Source organism: Sarcophilus harrisii, chromosome 2 (assembly GCF_902635505.1).
Source record: "Sarcophilus harrisii chromosome 2, mSarHar1.11, whole genome shotgun sequence".
Taxonomy (NCBI): domain Eukaryota; kingdom Metazoa; phylum Chordata; class Mammalia; order Dasyuromorphia; family Dasyuridae; genus Sarcophilus; species Sarcophilus harrisii.
Window position 1 is genome coordinate 357,288,421 of NC_045427.1, and position 22,051 is coordinate 357,310,471.

The 22,051-nt window shown below is 33.3% G+C and overlaps 1 protein-coding gene across 1 annotated transcript in view; it reads right to left on the reverse strand.

Annotated features, from left to right (window-relative positions):
• TECPR2 (tectonin beta-propeller repeat containing 2) overlaps positions 1–22,051 on the reverse strand; it is a 135,855-nt gene that overhangs the window by 87,640 nt on the left and 26,164 nt on the right. The window contains exons 2-9 of the mRNA XM_031953215.1: positions 21,059–21,339; positions 18,248–18,376; positions 16,961–17,092; positions 15,000–15,157; positions 11,623–11,935; positions 10,063–10,195; positions 4,634–4,942; positions 1,552–2,561 (exon numbers count right to left, since the gene is read on the reverse strand). Of these exons, the coding sequence (XP_031809075.1) occupies positions 1,552–2,561; positions 4,634–4,942; positions 10,063–10,195; positions 11,623–11,935; positions 15,000–15,157; positions 16,961–17,092; positions 18,248–18,376; positions 21,059–21,277 (2,403 nt within the window). The 5' untranslated portion in view covers positions 21,278–21,339. The remainder of the gene's footprint in view (positions 1–1,551; positions 2,562–4,633; positions 4,943–10,062; positions 10,196–11,622; positions 11,936–14,999; positions 15,158–16,960; positions 17,093–18,247; positions 18,377–21,058; positions 21,340–22,051) is intronic.

The following is a 22,051-nucleotide window of genomic DNA, read 5'->3' on the forward strand; positions in this document are numbered from 1 at the left end:
AAATGTTTGAGGTTCAAAAGTTTCATATGAGAAGCTTTTGCAATAACTTTGCTGTAAATTTAGAGAAAGAATATACAGCTAGATTTCTAATATATCAGAATTCTCTATTATAATCTATAGAAAATACTCTAGTCATACCACAGGAGTAACATATGGCTAGTTTTGAAGCTAAATGGGTATTTACATAGCAAGAAAAGCATATGATTATTTTTCTCATTTATCTACATAAAGAAAAATTTCACAATAATGATAAAAAAAAACCCTAATATTTCTATAAGGTCTTATAAGTTACAAAGCTTTTCACATCTACCACATCATTTGATCTACATTATCCTTCAAAATAATTAGTATGGGTATTATTATCCTCATCATAAAAAAGAGGAAACTGAAGCTCAGGGAGATTACATTCCCAAAGCAACATATGTAGTAACTTGCAAATCAAAAATTTAAACCCAGGTTTTTTGATTCTAAGTACAATCCTTTATCTCCCACTCAAAGGAACAAAATCACATTTTTGTGATTCTGACACAAAAGAGCAGTGTTTTTTCAACCAACACTTATTATTATTATTACTGCTATTTACTAGCACAAATAATAAATAGATGAACAAGGAAAGTTCTACTAATAATCTAAAAATCTTTCATATTTAACTTTACAATGTAATTTGTCAATTAGATGAAATGAGTGAGGTTGAATTTCTAAATTCAAACTAAATACTGAAGCCACACTATGAAGGTGTGACTCAGAAAAAACTAGAAAGCTATCCTAACTTCCCATTTAGATGCCCTCAACAACACTTCCCAATTGGCACCCCCTTTCCTAGTTCCAATCTGGAAATCGCATGATTCCGCAAACCAATGCAAAATTACATCAAAGCAGCCTCCACAAAACAGATAAATTCTCTCTTTCTTTAAGTCAAGGAGAAATTGAAGTAACTATTTTTGCCAACTTTTCAAGGTTCTGTTCACCAAAATAAGCAAACATTCAGATTTGGTAAAGAAAGGACATATTATGCAATGACAATATCACTAAGTATATGCAAACAAAGTTTGCTTTGGATAAGGTAACATAGATAACTGAGGATTTTGTATTTCTATATAGGCTATTACTTCTACAACAAGATTTTTAAACAAAGAAAATTAATGATTTGCTATGGTCAAAATAATCATCACCTTATGGCCAACTTGCCCAGTACTAGATTATAGAGAATCACAAAACTAGAGTTTGAAGAGATCTTAGAGGCCATCTAGTCCAACCACTTTATTTTACAGATGAGAATATTAACACCCAAGGGAATTTAAGGGAATTGTTCAAGGTCACACATGTAGTAAATATCAGAGGTTAGAGTTGAGCTCAGGTACTCTGACCAAAGAATTTATTCTTTTTCTACTGTGCCTTATGAGACTTTTTGTTAGGGTGGCATTAAGTATAAAATATTTTAAGATGGACAACTAGTAAAAAAACAAACAAACAAAAAAAAAACCTTAACATAATTCATCATTCTTCAAGCTCCAAAAAATCTTTCGTTTTAAGTGACTTGATTTTACCTACCTGATCTGATTTTAACAAAACTGTTTCCTCAAGATTTGCTTTGGCCACATCCTGGAGAGAAAGACTACCACCAAGTTCAGCTACGCTAGCTTCAGAAGACGAATAAGGCAGACCACGAGCATAAATATCCTCTTCATCGCTGGATGTTAACACTTGTTCTTGTAGGGATTGTTCAATCTTAGTTTCGTTGATAATGGGTACTGAAACAGACACCTGAGGAATAGATTCTGCTCCAAAATCAAATTCAGAAAGTATTTTTTTTTCCTGCTGATCAAAATCATTATCTTTTATGGGGCTTTGGCAGGAATCTGAACTGAGGTTTTCTAGGGTCATATTCACTGAAAAACATTCCGGTATTCCTGGCATTTCTATCCAGTTTTCATCATTTCTTTTTCCAGGCAACAGTTTCTCAACACTTGATAAAGTATTAGGAATCAAAGGCACTGTTTGTGTTTCCGTGCAGTTTTTTTGAGAAAAAGTGCTTTCAGCATCTTGAATTTTCAGTTCATCTATTGTTTCATCTGCTTTTTGTAATTCAGTAAAGTCATCTTGTTCTTGGTTGGGAGATTCTTGACTACTTTGCTCATCCTCCTCAAGAAAATGTCTGGGTTTGAGTCCTGGTGTATCATCAACTTCTACTTCTTCAGTCAGAGGCACAGGTAGATTAGAAACTAAATTATCTGTGTCCAATCCACTTTCATGGTTGTATTTTAGCATTTGATATTTAATCTCATTTTCTAAATCTAATAAATCTGGGGTAGATTCTGAACCTTCAAGAACACTAAAGGTTTCAGAATCATTATTTTCCTGTAAAACACTATGCAATTCCCCACTGAATATACTTTGCTGATCAGGAGAATCTGTACTTGTTTGACCTAGACTGCTACTCAGAAAACTTGAGGTCATAGAACATTGGTCTGTGGTTGTTGAGTGAGGACTTTCATCAGAAAACTGATGTTCATAACATGGAGTTCCTTCAAGGGATCTTGGTGTTTTCCTGGTCCCACTTTCTAATTAAAAACAAGAAAATTTTTTTGAGTAAATTATGAAAATTGGAAATACTAAGAAAACTGTTAAAAATTCAAATAACTGCTTTTATCACAAGGGAAAATAATTTATTATTCTATAATTTAAAGTTAATCATTTGTTAAGGAAAAAATATTGGCAATGTACATTATTTTAGAATGTTACATGTGTCTTTGTGAACTTCTGTCTTAAATTACTTTGTTCTGGGTAATAACACTTGTCTAAATTTATTTTTTGTTATGAGTGAATGTCTGTGTAATGAGATATCCATTCTTAATCCCCTGAATGTTCTCTGGCCAAGGAAAAGGGAATTGGTTTAATCAGTGATCACAGAGGATTAAGTGGCTGAATAGCTAGCATTTACATAACATTTTAAGGTTTGAAAAACTCTTTATTTATATTACTTCATTTTATCTTCCCAACATCCCTGGGAGGTAGGTGCCATTATTATCCCCATTTTACAGAAAGAGGTAAAATGACTTGCATAAGGTCAGAAATCTATTAAGTTTCTGGGACCATATTTGAACTCAAGTCTCAGTGTCTCTCAGTTCAATGTTATCATCCTATTTTATTCCTACTTTCCTTCCCTGTATATAGAGTTCTGTGTAGTTTACACTCCAACAAAATTCCATTACTTAAAACACACTCTGTACTTGCCTACTTCTCTGCCTTTGTTTATTTTTTCTTATTCCAGGAAAGAAATATAAGATGAAATTCAAAGAGGAGAGTGGCACCAAATTTTAAAGGACCCTAAATGACAGTCAAAGGAATTTAAAATTCACTCAAAAAACAAAAGATTTAAATGTCTATTGTGTCAAGAAAATTGAGGAAAATACAAAGTTAGACTAAGACACAGTCCCTATCCTAATAAAGGACACCAACTATTAGGAGATTAAGCCACAAATACAGATTAATGATAACACAATAATACATAATAAGTACACTCAGAGCTATGAATAGAAATAAATAAATAAGAAACTGGTTAACTGATCAGGGATATTAGGAAAAGTTCATAAGGGAAATTGTGTTTGAATTTAGGTTTAAATAATAAAGAGGTTTATATCCCAAAGAGATTATAAAGAAGGGAAAGGGACCTGTATGTGCACGAATGTTTGTGGCAGCCCTTTTTGTAGTGGCTAGAAACTGGAAACTGAATGGATGTCCATCAGTTGGAGAATGGCTGAATAAATTGTGGTATATGAAAATTATGGAATATTACTGTTCTGTAAGAAATGACCAACAGGATGATTTCAGAAAGGCCTGGAGAGACTTACACGAACTGATGCTGAGTGAAATGAGCAGGACCAGGAGATCATTATATACTTCAACAACAATACTAGATGATGACCAGTTCTGATGGATCAGGCCATCCTCAGCAACGAGATCAACCAAATCATTTCTAATGGAGCAGTAATGAACTGAACTAGCTATACCCAGAAAAAGAACTCTGGGAGATGACTAAAAACCATTACATTGAATTCCCAATCCCTATATTTATGCACACCTGCATTTTTGATTTCCTTCACAAGCTAATTGTACAATAATTCAGAGTCTGATTCTTTTTGTACAGCAAAATAATGTTTTGGTCATGTATACTTATTGTGTATCTAAGTTATATTTTAATATATTTAACATCTACTGGTCATCCTGCCATTTAGGGGAGGGGGTGGGGGGGGTAAGAGGTGAAAAATTGGAACAAGAGGTTTGGCAGTTGTTAATGCTGTAAAGTTACCCATGTATATATCCTGTAAATAAAAGGCTATTAAATAAAATAATAATAATAATAATAATAATAAAGAGGAATTCGATAGAAGGAAGAGGCCAGGCATTTATCTTCTCCATAAGCATGGCTTTGCATACAACTGGTATTTAATAAATGTTTATTGGATAAATGGATTAAAAAAATTAGGTGGTTATATTGATCAACTCATGAATTAATAAAAATATTCAACAAATATGAAAATGATACATTTCTAAAAGAGAACAAGGCTTTCAACAGTTAAAATTTGGTATAAATTAGAAGATTGAGTAGAATATATAGAAGATGCTACAATACCTTGTTTTTTCTTTTTCTTTTTCACTTTAATAGGTTTCACAATAAGTTCTTGGTCAAAGTCTTCACAACTAATTACACTGAACCTGTGAGAATGCTGGCTTTCTTTCAATACTTCAGAGGACCCTTGGTCTCCAGTTGTCAGAAAACTAGAACTGCTGTCTATAGAATTCACAGAACTACTCCGACTTCTTGATTCACTGGTGATTGAGGAGCCTCTGTTTCTGGTTTCACTACTAAAGGTCCCTAGCTTATCCAAACTTTGCAGGTGGATTTTCTCAGAATATCCCAAGGTTTCTGTGCCATCTCTACCTACAACAAAAGAGTCAATTTTTGTTATCGGTAGAAAAATTGTCTATTTTATTTCAGCTTCTTGTTCTCAAAACGCCAGGAAGCAGAGAGATGATGTGGGACAGGAGTGTAGCAAAACATGTGAACCTGAAGTCATGAGGCTAGCAATATTTGCTAGAATAAGACCAATGAAAAGCTTTAGAGGCACTATAATCTACACAAAGATTATAAGAAAAATTTTTGATTCCCTGGAAACTGAACTGTCAAAAGCAGTAAAAGAATTCATTGATATTATAAACTGATTAATAAAAAAAGAATAGCATTAACTGCAAATCATAATTTCTTATTTAAATTTTTGTGAATATAAATGTGTGTGAATTGAGGAAAAAATCTAGGGCAACTTAGACCTAAAAAACTAATTTAACCCATTTATTTATACTGGTGTAGCTAAACTGTATCTATTGATACAATATATAACTATCAAGAATTGAAAAAGTATTTGAAAAATGTAATTTTAATTGAGATGTAATGTAATAGAGAGGAATGTAATAGAGAGGAAAGAGCATATGATATGAAGTCAGAAAACCTGAGGTGAAGTCACAGTTTACCAACTTACTAGTTGTACAATAAGTGGACAAGTTTGTTAACCAATGTGAACTATAGTTTTCTTACTTAAAAAATAAAGATAATTCTTCTTGTTCTACACCATTAAAGAATGACTGTGAAGAAGTTGCTTTGTAAAATGAAAACTGCTATTTAAACTATAAAACATTTCTGTAGCCATTTATAACAAAAGTAATTTTCTGAAGTAAAAACATCAAAACAGCAATTTATCAACCTAACAAAGATTACAAATCCAGGTTGATTTTAAAAACATAACACTGAGAAACTATGATGTAAGGTTCCCTTCTAAAAGTTTTCCATTGCTCCCAAGTCTAAATAAGCTTTTCTTTCTTATTCCTTCCACAGAATTTTGTTTGAACCTCTCTTTTTAGTATTTATTTATGTCCTGGGTTCTCTCCTGATTCTCCTACCTGTCTGAGTGATCCTCAGCTTGCTGGTTCATCATCCATGTCATACTCACTAATTGTGGGTATACATCAAGATTGTATGGTCCTCTTCTCTTTTTTTCTGTATATTCTGTCACAGTTGGTGACCTTTTCAGTTCAATGGGTTTAAATGCCATTATTTATGCAGGTAACTTCTCCTACTACTACTTATTTACATACAACCCAACCTACAACTTTTGTCTCTCATCAGAGTTCTAGTTACATCACTAGTTGCCAACTGAACATTTTCCAATGCATATTCTACAGACATCTCAAACTCAACATGCCCAAAATAGAACTCATTATCTTCTTCCCAAACCTACTAAACCTCTCTTTTACTATTGATGGTACCATGATTCTTCTAGTCATTTATGCCCATAATATCAATTCATTTTTAACTTCTCACTCTTATTCACCAGATATATCTAATCAGTTGTCAAATCTTCTCTTTGCTAGCTCTGAAGCATTTCTCATCCATGTCTCCTCATTTGCACTCACAGTGACCAGCCTATTTCAGATCCTCATCATTTCTCATTCCAACTATAGCAGTAGCCTCTTTGATCTCTCTGCTTCAAGTCTTCCTCATTTCATACATTCACCAAGGTAATTTCCCTAAAATATGGGTCTGATTATGTCATCCCCCTATTAAATAAATGGCTCCCTTTTACCTCTAGGAATGCTCTGTACAATCTAGCCCTTCTTTTCTACCTTTCCAATTTTTTTATACATTACTCCATTCCACACACTGTACTGACTAGCCATGCAAGTTGTTCTTTATGCATGAGTTTCTATCTTCTGTCTCTATACTAATGCCAAAGTTTGAAGTGAACTAGACTCAGTCTAAATTCTGATTTCTAAAGAAGTTTTTCCCGATCCTGCTCAGCTACTAATGTCTTATGTCCCAAAACTATCACATATTTACTTGGTATATATTCTTGATATGTTTATATATTTAAGTACTTTCTTGCCCAACAGAATGTAAACTCTTTTGAGGGTAGGAGTTATGTCATTTTTGTCTTTCTATATCCAGCACCTAGCACAATGCTCAATAGTAGCCAATTAATTAATACTTGTTCATTAGTTATCATGCATTAATGTCTCCTAGTTATTTGGGCATATGTTCTATCCATCTCTACTTAATTTTAAGCTCCAGGAGAGTTGGGACCATGTTTTATTAACTTTTGGATCTCCTTCAACATCTAACAATGCAAACGGACATGTGCACAGAAACCTAGTTTCTATTTAATTCTGGCCTGCCTGTTACATATTAAGCCCTAAAATAAAGGCAAAGCTATTTTAAGTCCCATAATTCTACCAAATCAAGAGTGAAAAAGTTTTCAGTTATACTAGGTTGGATCCCTCTAATGCTTCTTGGATGAGTCATAGATTGTTTTTAAGTTTCTCTTAACATGAGGCACCCTAATTATCAAAACACTGCCCTACATATAGTTAAACTCGAAGCTAGAAAAACAGATAGCTACTACCATCTCAAACTGACTTATGCCTGCAGACATTAAGATGAGAAGACCAGATTAACGAGCTTTAGGCTACAGATCCATGGGCTACAAAATCACTGAATCACAAAATGTTAAGAGTTAAAAGGGACCTAAAAAATAATATAGCTCAGTCTCTTCATTTTATAGAAGAGGAAACTAAGGATCAGAAAGCAGAAGGTTATCCAAGTCTCTTAACTCCTAATCTAGGGCTCTTTCCACAATACCATGTTGCATATCTTTTAAGACTGTACTTAATGTGATAACACTTCATAGTATGGGATCTAAATATACTTAATCAGACATTTTTCTTTTAACTTTAAACTTCTCCAATATATCTGAATGGTAAAATCTAGAAATACACAAGTAGCATAATTTTGAATGTTCCTTTTAACATTAAAGTAAATGTGAAGATTTAATTAAATTATATTAGTTTATTCAATTAAAGAAGCAAATGAAAATTATTTTACTCAAGTTGATCCCTTATAGTCAAAGGTAATGGTGGTATTATTATCTGTGTTTAACTTTTCACCAAAATGAGGACTTTTAAAAGTTATTTATACTTTTATGTGGGTGCAATGAATCATATACATTTTTGTTCATGATTCTGTTTCAACCTTTTAGCACATAATACCATCTTGTTGATATTAGTTTATGTTGAGAATAGTAACACTTATGACAGCAGTCTTAAGAGATGAAAAGAAAAAGAGAAAAGGTGAATGATAAAATGTTAGAGCTGGAAGGGACTTCAGAGATCATGTAATCAAAACTCCCTTCATTTTAAAATGAAAGAGAGTGACCAGTAAAACTTAAGGATGCTCTCTAAGGTTATGTCGTTGATCTAGATACCCATCAAAGAAATTAATCAACTGCTATGGTCACAAATTTGTTCATTATAGATGTGTGAAAGCAAAACCTACCCCTAAAAATATTATTCTCTGCTTAATAAAAAATGCTGGGGCAGCTAGGTGACACAGTCAGGAAGACCTGAGTTCAAATCTGACCTCAAACACTTAACACTTTCTAGCTGTGTGACTCTAGGCAAGTCACTTAACCCCAAATGCCTCAGCAAAAATTAAAAAAAAATTTTTTTTAAATGCTAGAATTTGGGTTTCTAAGTATCTGGGAAAAAAATATCTAAAAAAATAGGGAACAATGAAATATACTTTCAGAGCACTGGAATTGGAGTCAATAGACCAGGATTGAAATCCCAGCTCTACTACTTACGACCCGTGTGACCTTGGGCAAGTCACTTGACTTCTCTGGGCCTCAGTTTCTTCATCTTTAAAATGAGGGGGTTGGACTAGATGATTTCTTAAGGTCTTTTCCAGCTCTAACCCTATAATCCTATGACCCTAGGAGAGACAGAAGAATAAGCTTACTGAGATGGATTCTATACAATGGAGAAAGGATACGGGAGGGACATGCAGAGGGAAAAACCCAAATGAGGAGGGAGGATATTGACATTTAAAGCCCTGCTTACCTTCTCAAAGAGGACTTCTGTAATCAAATAAAAGATACAACAGCACATTCACAGCATCAAAGAGTTTCAGAATTGAAAGATAAGGGGCCTTAGAATCTAAAGTCTAGTTCAGTCTCTTCAATTAGAACTTGTAGTACCAGAGATCTGTTCTTAGCCTTGTGCCACTTAACATCTTTGTCAATGATAAAATTTCCAGATGGCACAAAGCATGGAATGAATTGCTAACAAACTACATAAGGGAGCAGAGATACAAAAAAGATCGTGACAAGATAGAACAGTGGGTTGATGCTAATCAGACAAAATTTAATATGGATTTAATGTAAAAGTTTATATTTGGGTTCAAAAGTGGCTATATAAAATAACCATACAAATAAAACATTTATTGATAATAAGTCTTAATTTTGCAACTCCCACATTCAATTTCAAAGTTTCATATGGAGTTGGGACCCACAATTTAAGAAGCTGGGGTCTGGGATAGCAACTCACCTTTAATCAACCAGTTTAGAATTGCCTGGGGGAATTGAAAAAAGTGTTGTTCCCTCATTTATCTATGATGTATGTGACAGAGGCCAGAATGTGTACAAAGGTCAAGGGATGGGAGATAGGGTTTTCACATGAAAACATTGAGGCCCTTTTTCATTGAGGGTTTGGGGAGGGTGGTTTTCAAGCAAACAATGGTTTACCACTTGTCCATTATGTTATAATAGATTCCTTTTTGGTTATGAGTTGAAATAAATCATCTCTGAAATCCCTTCCAACTAGATTCTGTGATTAATCTAACAATACAATGTCAGTCAGTCAGTGACAGACCTAGAGTTAGAATATGGGTATTCTGATTTCAAGACTAAGATTCTTTCCTATATTCTGAATCCTTTTTTCTAAGTTCAAAGATAATTTCTAAGCCCAAGATTTTGCTTAAGCACTAATACAGAGTATTTTTGAAAGTAGTAAAAGAATACACTGAACAGAACTGAGAATTGTTTTAAAATCCCTTTAAATTGAGAGCATCTGAAAGATTTTAAACATACGAAATAAGAATGTTTACATTTTGTAATCTCCAATATAATTCATGATTTTAAGGAATAAATACCATTGTGTTTTCAAAAAAATACAAACCTATTGATCCTAGTCCTTCAGGTTGGCTTGAAATTCTTATAATGTTTCTATCCCCCTTTAAGAGGAATATTTCATTTTCGGTACAGGATACAGATACAATATCACCTGAACCTTCCAAACCAGCAATTGTAGCCTGTTAAAAAATACAAAACCAGACCATACTTTAAAATAAACAGTATCTGTCGGAATCCCATGTAAGCAAGCAGAAATAATGATTTACTGTGACAAATTATTTGCTGAATGACTTCTAAATAGCGGTATGCCTTTGGGAATGCTTCACTTCACTGCAATGATCCCATGTGCTCATCCATTAAGTGACAGAAGCAGGCCAGATATCTGCTAAGATTCCCTCCAATTCTGATGTTCTATCATGCCATGAAAGTGGCTAAAATAGCCATAGCTTGACCAGTCAGATCCCACTTTTGGCATATACCCCAAAAAGGCAAACAATTGATGATCTCAATCAAGATAAAATTGAGTGTGCATCTATTTAAATAAAACATACATAAAGAATTTTTATTTTCTTAAATAGAATTGAGTGTGTGTGTGTGTGGGTATGAAAAGTAAAGAGCCTTAAAAAATGAGGGTAGCAATTGTTATACCATTCCCAAAAAGAAGGAAAATGAAGGGTTGTTAGAGAAATGAAATCCCAAACTAGGGAGAACTTGGAATAGAGAAAAAATAATTTCAATTCAAATCAATTGATATAGCAAATTTTCAAAGGTAAATGTTATGATGGAGCTACAATTGCAAAGCAATTTGGAATCATGCTAGGAAAGTGACTAAACGTCCACATTCTTTAACCATTGAGATCCCTGGGTAGATGCTGGCATACATCCCAAGAAAGTCAAAGTCAGAAAGAAAGGTAGAATCTCGATAAAAATATTTTTGCCAGCACATTATGTCATAACAAAGAACTGGGGGAAACAAAATATATACCTATTAATTGAGAAATGGCTAATGTGGTGCATTAATGTGATCAATTTCACTGTAATAAAAGATGACTATGAAAAATGCAGAGAAACAAGAGAAGACACATCTAAACTGATGCACAGTGAAGTAAGTGATACCAGGAAAATAATTATACACAATGACTATAATGTAAAAAAGAAACCCAATCAATAAAAATATAAAGTAAATGCTATGAAATTATAATGATCAAGCTTGTACCCTCAAAAGGGATAGAAGAATGTCTCTTTCTTCCTTTGTTACAGAAATGGGGGGAAATTGGTATGAAACACTTCATGTACCATTGAACCAATAGTTTATTAGTTATCATGTTATATATTATAAGAAATGCCTCTGTGAATAGAGATTTGAAGGATATAATGGAAGATGAAAGTGCTATAAAAATGAAGATATCAACAAAAAGTTTTTTAAACTTTCAAAAACAAGAAATAAAAATTACAAATAGAAAAATTAGCAGAGCATTCTACAATTTTCCACACTTTTAAGTAAAAATGAAGAGGAAGTACAGCAAGACAGCAAATGAGACAGAATAAAAGTCTACACACTAACATTCTATCAACTTAAACATCTACACACAGTGCCTTTACCTACCTGATTTATAGTGTCTAATAAATAAATACTATATTCATTCCAGCTCAGTACCCAGCCATCTTGAAAGAAGCACGACACAAGCCCTAGGTGTTTCTCTGAGAAAGTGCAACTTCCTTTGTCAGCTGGTTCAAGTCGAGGATATAGTTCAAAGGGTTTTACTCCTCCAGCAAACACATCTTTTAAAATAAATGTAGCCTGAACCGTTCCATGGACATCAGACTTCCATAACCGTAGCCCAGGTCTTGAAGCGTATAATGTGAGGTCACTTTGTTTGCATAACCCAGGTATAAAACATGCTCCAAATTTCCCTGTGCTGAAATATATATATATATATATATATTAAAAAAAAAAAAAAAAAACCAAAAACATACAAGCAAATTCAATTTGGGAATACTACTATTATACAGTTTTATCAAGTTAGGATTTGGTCATTTTAAACAGAGATTAATTTTTTCCCTTAACCACTTGTTTTATTTTCATCTTTATAGGGAAGATGTCAAAAACACTAACCTATTAAAATCCCTAGTCCATCCTCTTTAAAGTCTCATATAAAATAATTCTGAAAGTGGGAGTGTTATGCTTTCATTTCTCCAAAATTTATCAGTATTAGAACTATTGTGAAATATAAAATTACTGTGTTGACCACATGACCAATCTGTTTCAGTGCTCATTTAGAAGTTACCTATTAACATCTCTGAAAAAAAAAAAAAAAAAAAAAAAAAAAACCATCTCTGGGATATAGCTGAAAGAATATTGAGCTTGGAGTAAGTACTTAGCTAGGTTCAAGTTTTGGATCTGCACTTAATGAATGACATGACTGGCCAAATCATCAACTTCCCTGAATCTTGGTTTTTCTCAACAATAAAATAAGGATATTTATCTTATATGTGTGTGTTATTTATGCAACAACAACAGGAGCACCATCAGAATTACCCTGAGGCTTCAAAGCAGTAGGGTGATCATTGGTTCCTCTCTGCATCTCCTCCTTACCCTTCCACTAAGTTCTACTGATTATTCTTCTGGCACATATTTATGATAATGCTGATTAATTCCAGAGATCCAGAAAATACTCTGTATCTAATTTCTTCTACGTGATCATAGAATTTAGATCTAGAAGAGATTTTAGGGATCACCTATAAGGAAAAAATACAAGTTCAATGACTTGTTCAAGAACAAAGCAATATTAAGTAACAAGAGAAAAAATCTGAACCCACGTCTTATGAATCTAAATATAGTATTCTTATTAAAATATTTTTAGTTTACAAATGAGGAAAACTGATCAGGGGAGAGAAGGTGAATTGAGGGTGGATGGATGGGGAAGTAACTTTTCCAGTGTCAGTGACAAGGCAAGGAACAGAATCCAAGTCCTTGACTCTTAATAGACTGTTCTTTCCCCTTTACCACATAGCTTTTTGTAGTGTCCAGGCTAGCTTTCTGGAGGATCTCTGGATGGGCCTTTAGATGGAGAAGTGATGAAGGCAGGACAGCCACCATGAGTCTGGTCAAAGACGGGAGTCTGGAGTCTGGAGTTTGGAGTCTTCTCTTGTGTCTGTGTCTGAGACTCCCAATTTCCAGTCCTCTCAGCCCTTAAATACCTCCGTATACCATCACTATAGCAAATGAGCATGTGCCAACTGTCACCATATCACACTAAGTATATGCCAACTAGAGTGATTATGTCATTACATCACATTAAGTATATGTTTAACTAGAGAACCATTAGCGCATCAATCACATTGAGTAGGGGCTTAACTATAAGCACTCTGCTGTCCTTGATTCAAGTATACCTTCCCAGAGTTCCGGCCCTCTACAGTTTTTCTTCCCTCAATCCTAATTCTATACCAAATTTTACTCAAATCACAGTTGTATTAATATGCTTATATTTAGTTCCTTGATCTTTATAGGTTTTGTTCATTTCCTCCACTACTCTAACTTTTACAAAATAAATGCTTGACCCTCAATGTAGTACTGTCCTTGAGGTTTAAGTTTATATAGTCAAAAGACAAAATCACAGGTATTTTTTTTTATTTTTAGCAGCCTCAATGATTTGTCAGGCTCTTTGCTAATTAAATTGCATTATGAAGAGTTTTATTTAAAAATTTGCTCTAAAATGATCATCAGAACAAACTTTTAGTGAGCTGATCCTGAGTTCTTTTGTTTGTTTGTTTTGTTTTACTGAGGCAATTGGGGTTAAGTGACTTGCCCAGAGTCACACAGCCAGGAAAGTATTAAGTATCTGAGACTAGATTTGAACTCAGGTCCACCTGACATTAGGGCTGGTGCTCTATCCACTGTGCCACCACCTGCCTCTCTGGATTCTTTAAATGACAAAACTTCAATTCAACATCATGTCTGCTCATTGGATTCAAAGAAGGAATCCCTTCAAATGATAAAAACATAAGGACAGTTTTATACTAATTTTTTATGGATAGTATAGAAATGGCACCTGTTCAGATACAAATTGGACTAAATGACCTTTGTCTTCCTTCTAATTCTCAAATTGTGTGTGACTAGAAATATTACAGATGGGATTCTCCTTTGAATCTTTCAATCACCTAGATCAACAATGATCTTTGACAGTCTCTTGAAAGGAAAGAAACACCACCTTTTCCAGGTGGTATTTTTAGATTACATAACTATCTTAGACTTCCCAAACTCAGTAAGGAGAAAACAGTCAAATACACAAAATAAATCAAATAATCTAGGAAATTATATGTTGGAAAAGGAGGTAGATAGGCTAATGATACACAGAAATCAAGGGATAATCCAACTATTACAAAGATATTCAGAAAGTGCTGAAAGTTTTAGGGGAAGTCCTAGCCACTGGGAAGATTTTCTAGAAAGGTTTTAAGAACAAATGGATAAGAATCACATAAGATCACCCAAAGAAAGAACACTAGGAAATGAATGTAAACTGCTTGCATTTTTGTTCTTCTTCACGAGTTATTTATACCTTCTAAATCATATTCTCCCTGAGCAACAAGAGAACTGTTTGGTTCTGCACACATATATTATATCCAAGATCTACTGTAACCTATTTAACATGTATAGGACTGCTTGCCATCTGGGGGAGAGGGTGGAGGGAGGGAGAGGAAAAATCGGAACAGAAGTGAGTGCAAGGGATAATGTAAAAAATTACCCTGGCATGGGTTCTGTCAATAAAAAGTTATTTAAAAAGTCAAAAAAAAAAAAAAAAAAAAAAGAATCACATAAGATGAGGAGTAGATAGTTCATATGTAGGAGTAGACAGTAAATTCGCATGGATGAGATTAAAGATATACTAAAGTATCTGCATATGGGACTTACTTCAAAAGATGAAATTAAGGATAAAGTTCTGACTCAAATGAAGTGAGTGAATTAAGACATATACATCTTACTTTTTTCTTGGTTGGGTTCCAACTTGCTTGACTGATTTCTCTTCAGTGTAAAAAAGCAAACTTCTCTGTAAGGTGGAAACCAGAAGGATTTTCTGACTGTAATCTAGTTGCACAATTGAAGATGGTTCTTCTAACACCAAGCTGGAGTTGCAGACACCCTTACAAAAAAAAGGTAATAAATATATCATCAATTTTGAACTAAACATACGTAAACTTTGACAATTATCATTCTTGAAAACAAAATATGCCTGCTAATTCAGAAATTTAGTGTTTGAGTCAATTTCATACTTCAATACTTTGATACATGCTAAAATTTTGTGCTTTGATACTTTAAACTCTGCAACATCCCATTCAAAATAATTCAATTAGAAATTCTTTGCTGGGGGGAACATGGATCAATTTAATTTTTACTTTATGGTATTTTTTTTCAAATTCAAAAGGGAACTATCAGGTTAAATATGCTACTATTATCAATTTTGGTAGACATGGCTCTCTTCAACAATGAGATGATTCAAATAAGTTCCAATTGTTCAGTGATGAAGACAACCATCTACACCCAGAAAGAGGACTGTGGGAACTGAGTGTGGGCCACAACATAGCATTTTCATTCTTTCTGTTATTGTTCACTTGCACTTTGTTTTCTTTCTTAGGTTTATTTTTTCTTCCTTCTTGATCCAATTTTTCTTGTGCAGCAAGATAACTGTATAAATATATCTACATATACTGGATTTAACATATATTGTAACATTTAACATGTATTGGACTACCTGCCATCTAGGGGATGGGATGGGGGGAAGGAGGAGGAAAATCTGGAACAGAAGGCTTTGCAAGGGTCATTGTTATAAAATTACCAATGCATATGTTTTGTAAATAAAAAGCTTTAATAAAAAAAAAAAATTTAAAAGAAATATACTACTATTAGCTCATTTACATCTGAGAAAATTAAGGATAAAAGGTGAAATAACTTTTTTAGGTCAATAAACTATTAAGTACTAGAGCCTACATTCAAAGCCATATATCTATTTACAATGAGACTAGCTTCATATTTGTTCCATGGGATATTTTTCCTTCAGTGCACTTCTATATTAAGCTCAAAATCTCCAATCATCTCAAATGGATCACTATAAAGAAACTGGAACTGTGTATTGAGGATTGCATCTCAATAAGAGTTTAACTAAAATTACAATAGCTAACATTTCTATAGCACTTCATAGTTTGCAAAACATTTTCACTATTATTTTATATGGTCCTCACAATCACTTAGTATCTACTACATTTAGGCACTATGTCCTTAGCTGCATGAGGGAAAAAGGTGTCATGGGGAAGAGCCCAAAATGACAATAGACTTTCAATAAGAAGATCTGAATTCACACTTCCATGACCTACTAGTTGTGGGTTTTAAAGTGAATCATTTCAGCTCTGAGCTTCAATTTCCTCATCTATAAAAATTTAAAAAATAATTGTCTTCCTTACTATGTAAGCACTATGTAAAATGCAGAGTGCTATAAAGGAATGCCCAGTTACTCCTGCAGCTGCCTCCCTTCTACCCCTGACACTTCTGCCCAGCCCTCCCCCTCAATTCCCCATTTCCGACACCAAGGTAGGGAGGAGACCATTAACATGGTTTGTTGAGTGGCCAGTTCAACATCCACTGAAATCTTTGACACTTGTCTACCTTAGGAAATGTTTCCTTTCACTTCAAGAACCTTATCAAAACAGGAAAGTCACCCATATTCCATCAGAGATACAGGCCATCCTCTCATTGAGACAAAATAAGTTTTATAAAACATCTGAAGAGATTTTGCAATATGTTGTAATATAAAAATGTGAGATTAAAAGGGAATCATTCTCAAAAATAATTAAATGACTTGTTAAAAATAAAAGTACTTATTTTGAATTTGGAGTTTAAGGTTTTATAAAAACATATAAAGGTTAAAAACCACTTTTATAGTCATATGTACCTGGTCAAGATCCAAAGAAGAAAAGACAATTTTCCCTCTGTCATCTCCAGAGAATAACTTCATGCCATTGGGACTCCAAGCCAAAGCAGTTATGCTATTTTTGTGAATACCAGCTACATCAAATCTCCGAAGCTATGAACAAATGTCAATAAAGTATGGGGGGAAAGGAAGAAAACTAAAGTTATAAAACCCAAAATATGAATGTGCAAAAATCATTTATGTGTGAATAGGAAGGAAAGAAGGAAAAGCTACTAACATTTCTTTTCCAACACTTGTCCACACATAAATCAACACTCTTCATTTACTTACATGGGAAGAACCAGTTTTTACATCTTTGAAATAGTCTGAAAGACAGTACTAATGGAACTTATACTTAAAAACATAAGAACTGGAATGTTAATTTACACAGGTATAGTTTTTTGTTAAGCACCTCAGTCTGAAGTAGAATGCATCCAAGAAAACTTGAAGGTATTCTGCATAAGCATTATAACATTATTTATTATTAAACTGTTCTGAATAGAAGCATTAAAAATAAATCTGCTAATTTAAAATTCATCAAGAATTTGCCAAAATGCAGCCCTTTTTGTAGTGGCTAAAAACTGGAAACTGAATGGATGTCCATCAGTTGGAGAATGGCTGAATAAATTGTGGTATATGAATATTATGGAATATTACTGTTCTGTAAGAAATGACCAACAGGATGATTTCAGAAAGGCCTGGAGAGACTTACATGAACTGATTCTGAGTGAAATGAGTAGGACCAGGAGATCATTATATACTTCAACAACAATACTATATGATGACCAGTTCTGATGGACCAGGCCATCCTCAGCAATGAGATCAACCAAATCATTTCCAATGGAGCAGTAATGAACTGAACCAGCTATGCTCAGAAAAAGAACTCTGGGAGATGACTAAAAACCATTACATTGAATTCCCAATCCCTATATTTATGCACACCTGCATTTTTGATTTCCTTCACAAGCTAATTGTACAATATTTCAGAGTCTGATTCTTTTTGTACAGCAAAATAACGTTTTGGTCATGTATACTTATTGTGTATCTAATTTATATTTTAATATATTTAACGTCTACTGGTCATCCTGCCATTTGGGGGAGGGGGTGGGGGGGGGGTAAGAGGTAAAAAATTGGAACAAGAGGTTTGGCAATTGTTAATGCTGTAAAGTTACCCATGCATATATCCTGTAAATAAAAGGCTATTAAATTTAAAAAAAAAAAAAGAATTTGCCAAAATGTGTGAAATATTTTAAAAGGTTTAGCATTTACCTGTTTATTTCTTCCAGGCAATGAAGACACAAGCTGAAAGACTGCAACCCTCCCTGAGGCTGTGCCAGCTGCCACAAGATCATCAAAGCAGCTTAAGAGTTTGACAACTGTTATAGATTCAGTTTTCCCCTAATGAAATAAAACAAACCTGTTTTATGTGTCAAATTAGGTTAATTGCACTAGTCTAATCATTTTAAAGCTAAAAAATAAGCAAAGATCATCAATGTAGTGATTTGATTTCATGCAGTTTTTACAAATTTTAAAACCTCACTTGTTCCTCACAATAACCCTGTGCATTATGTACTATTATTATCCCTATTTTATAATTAAGGAAACTGAGGCTGAATACACTAAGTAACTTGGCCAGATCAGGTCTTCTTAACTCAAGAATTCAATACTCTATCCACTGCACCACCCAGATGACCGTGAAGCTAGAAGGGATCTTAATGATCATCTAGTACAATTCCTTCGCTTTGCTGATGAAAAACCCAAGTCATACTTCCTATCTGAGCTACATACAGTGTTATATATAGATATAAAGATAATAGATACATGCACACACCAAAAAAAAATGTGTGTATATAAAATGTATGTGTTTGTGTATCCACCATTTTCATTATCAGTAAGCACCACAGGGACAAGAGTTCTATTTACTTTGTCTCCTCTTTTGTCCAATGTGATATTTTGCATACAATAGAAACATATTAAATCACTACTGAATTCCCAGTTAGCAACTATACTTTTTATATACCCGTATATTTGGCACAGAGTAACTACTCAAAAATATTTGAAGGATTATTATATTTTTGCATGGAGATCAAATTGATGCAAAAATACATCTTGACAAAGAAAAAAGCAATGAACTAAATGTTTGTTGTGATGAAATTAATATAGGTGTTAAATTCAAATTTATCTATCAATTACTAATGACTCTAAGGAAAGAAGTCACTTAATCTGAACAGTACTTTTAAAAAAATTTTGTAAAACATAAACCATTGTATAAAGGTGAGCTATCATTATGCTTGAGCATAAATGTTAAAAAAATAATTAATTCTGTTGTTTGCTTAATAAAATTCCATTTTTATGGAACATATTAAGGTTGAGGCCATTCAATAAACATAGATTTCCCCAAAAAAGGAAAATTTATAATTGACTTTAAGCAGTTTATTAACAAAAAATATTCTGATAACTGATTTTCCCTTTATGAGCCTCCGTTTTCTCAAATATAAAATTAAATACTCAGGCTGAATTTATTTCAGTTACTTATTTATTCAAATACCAAATATCTGTTTTCTTTTCTTCCTACCTCCTATCCCCTTTGGAAAAAAAAAAAATAAAAAAGAAACTGGGCTAGATTTCTAGACTTTTTAAAAGCTAGTATCTTGTGGTTCTATGATGCTGAGATTCTCATCTCCTGATAATCTATATTCTTTTCAATTTTGATGTTCTATAGTCCTAGAAATGTAAATTCATATTTATAAAAAGCCTGAGTAAAAATTATATGAAGGAGTCATAAGCATTATTCAATCTTCTTTACTAGTCACTTCTATTTCACAAAACTTTTTATTAAAATATTATTTACTTGATTAGAATTATGATACCAATCAATGTATGATTTTCAAATCTAAGTCTATAGGATAATATTCAGAAAAAAGAAACCTTTTAGCATTGATATGAATGAACTTCTCTCCTTTGAAAAATAAAGCCATACAGCCCTTTTTGTAGTGGCTAGAAACTGGAAACTGAATGGATGTCCATCAGTTGGAGAATGGCTGAATAAAGTGTGGTATATGAAAATTATGGAATATTACTGTTCTGTAAGAAATGACCAACAGGATGATTTCAGAAAGGCCTGGAGAGACTTACACGAACTGATGCTGAGTGAAATGAGCAGGACCAGGAGATCATTATATACTTCAACAACAATACTAGATGATGACCAGTTCTGATGGATCAGGCCATCCTCAGCAACGAGATCAACCAAATCATTTCTAATGGAGCAGTAATGAACTGAACTAGCTATACCCAGAAAAAGAACTCTGGGAGATGACTAAAAACCATTACATTGAATTCCCAATCCCTATATTTATGCACACCTGCATTTTTGATTTCCTTCACAAGCTAATTGTACAATATTTCAGAGTCTGATTCTTTTTGTACAGCAAAATAACGTTTTGGTCATGTATACTTATTGTGTATCTAATTTATATTTTAATATATTTAACATCTACTGGTCATCCTGCCATCTAGGGGAGGGGGTGGGGGTGGGGTAAGAGGTGAAAAATTGGAACAAGAGGTTTGGCAATTGTTAATCCTGTAAAGTTACCCATGTATATATCCTGTAAATAAAAGGCTATTAAAAAAAAAAATAAAAAAAATAAAGCCATAGGTTTTTCAGATTACAATTACTGCCCTCTAGGAAAGCAATGAAACATGGTAAATGTTTGACTTTTCTGGCTTGTTCAGAAGGCAGGCAAGTTTTATGGCCTATTTTGGTGAGCCAAAGATTAATCTTCATTCTGAACCACCAATATTATCAGATACCTAATAATTCGGAAATCTTTTGAAAGACTATTAAGACAATTCAGACATAAGATGAAGATAAAATAAGCCATTGATTTAATTCTAGTATCTATCCTTCAATGAAATTTGCATACCACCATTTTCTACAAAACAAAATATATTTTAAGGTATTCAGATACCTCATAATTGATAAATTATCAAGTGATAAGTTGACAAATCAGTCCAATATTTCCACTGTGTCACATGATTTTAATTGAGCCCTGTGCTGAAGAACAAACTACCACTTACCTCAAAATTGTATTTTTTCATTTGATTTAACTGTCTGCAGTAAAGATAAAGCATCCCAATGCTACTGCCCACCGCAATATAGTCCTCATTGGTGTCAAGTGCTGTGAGGTAAACCACAATAGAGCGAAAGCCCTTTTGTATCTTGGTTGGAATGGCATTGAGAAGATAGTATAAGGGACAAAACTCTTTAAACATAACTGACTCACTCCCAGACGCCATGGTGAAGATTAATGACAATGATCTTTAGATAAGAAAATATTTACTTTGATGTCCAAAGAACCCTGGGGAAGAAACAGAAAAAAATGCTACAAGTTTTTCCTAATGGAACATCAAAAATTATAATGAAAATCATTATTAAGACTCACATTTACAAAGCATTTTACAATAACAAAACAGTTTCATTTCATCCCCGCATCAACCCTGAGATAAATGTTGTTACAGATGACAAAAAAAAAAAAAAAGCTGGCTCAATGCCAAATAAACAGTGCAGCAAAAAATGAATTCAAAATTAATCATTTCATCTCCATATCCAATATATTTAGGAGAGTAAAAAAAAATTTGGTTAAGAAAACAAACCACACAATTTAAATAATATTCATATAAAATTAATTTAAATTTTACATTATTTCAAAGATACAGTCAGAGGTCATTCAAAACATTTGGAGGGGACCTTATAATCCATTGATTCTATTCCCCTCATTTTATGATGAATGAAATGATATTTTCTCTACAATATTCTCCAACATTGGCAATCCTACCTTTGATTAAAAATCATCTGAGATAGATACTTTGCAAAACAATCCATTTTTCTTTTTAATAGCTCTAAACTGTTATGTTTTTCCTTATATTAAACAGAAACCTTCCCTTCTTCAATTTCCACCTATTAGTCCTAATTCTGATCTCTGGGATTAATTTAATGTGTGAAAAGTGTTCTGCACATCTTAAAGGGCTATAAAACTGTAAGCTATTATAATTTTTTGGAGAAGGGAAATG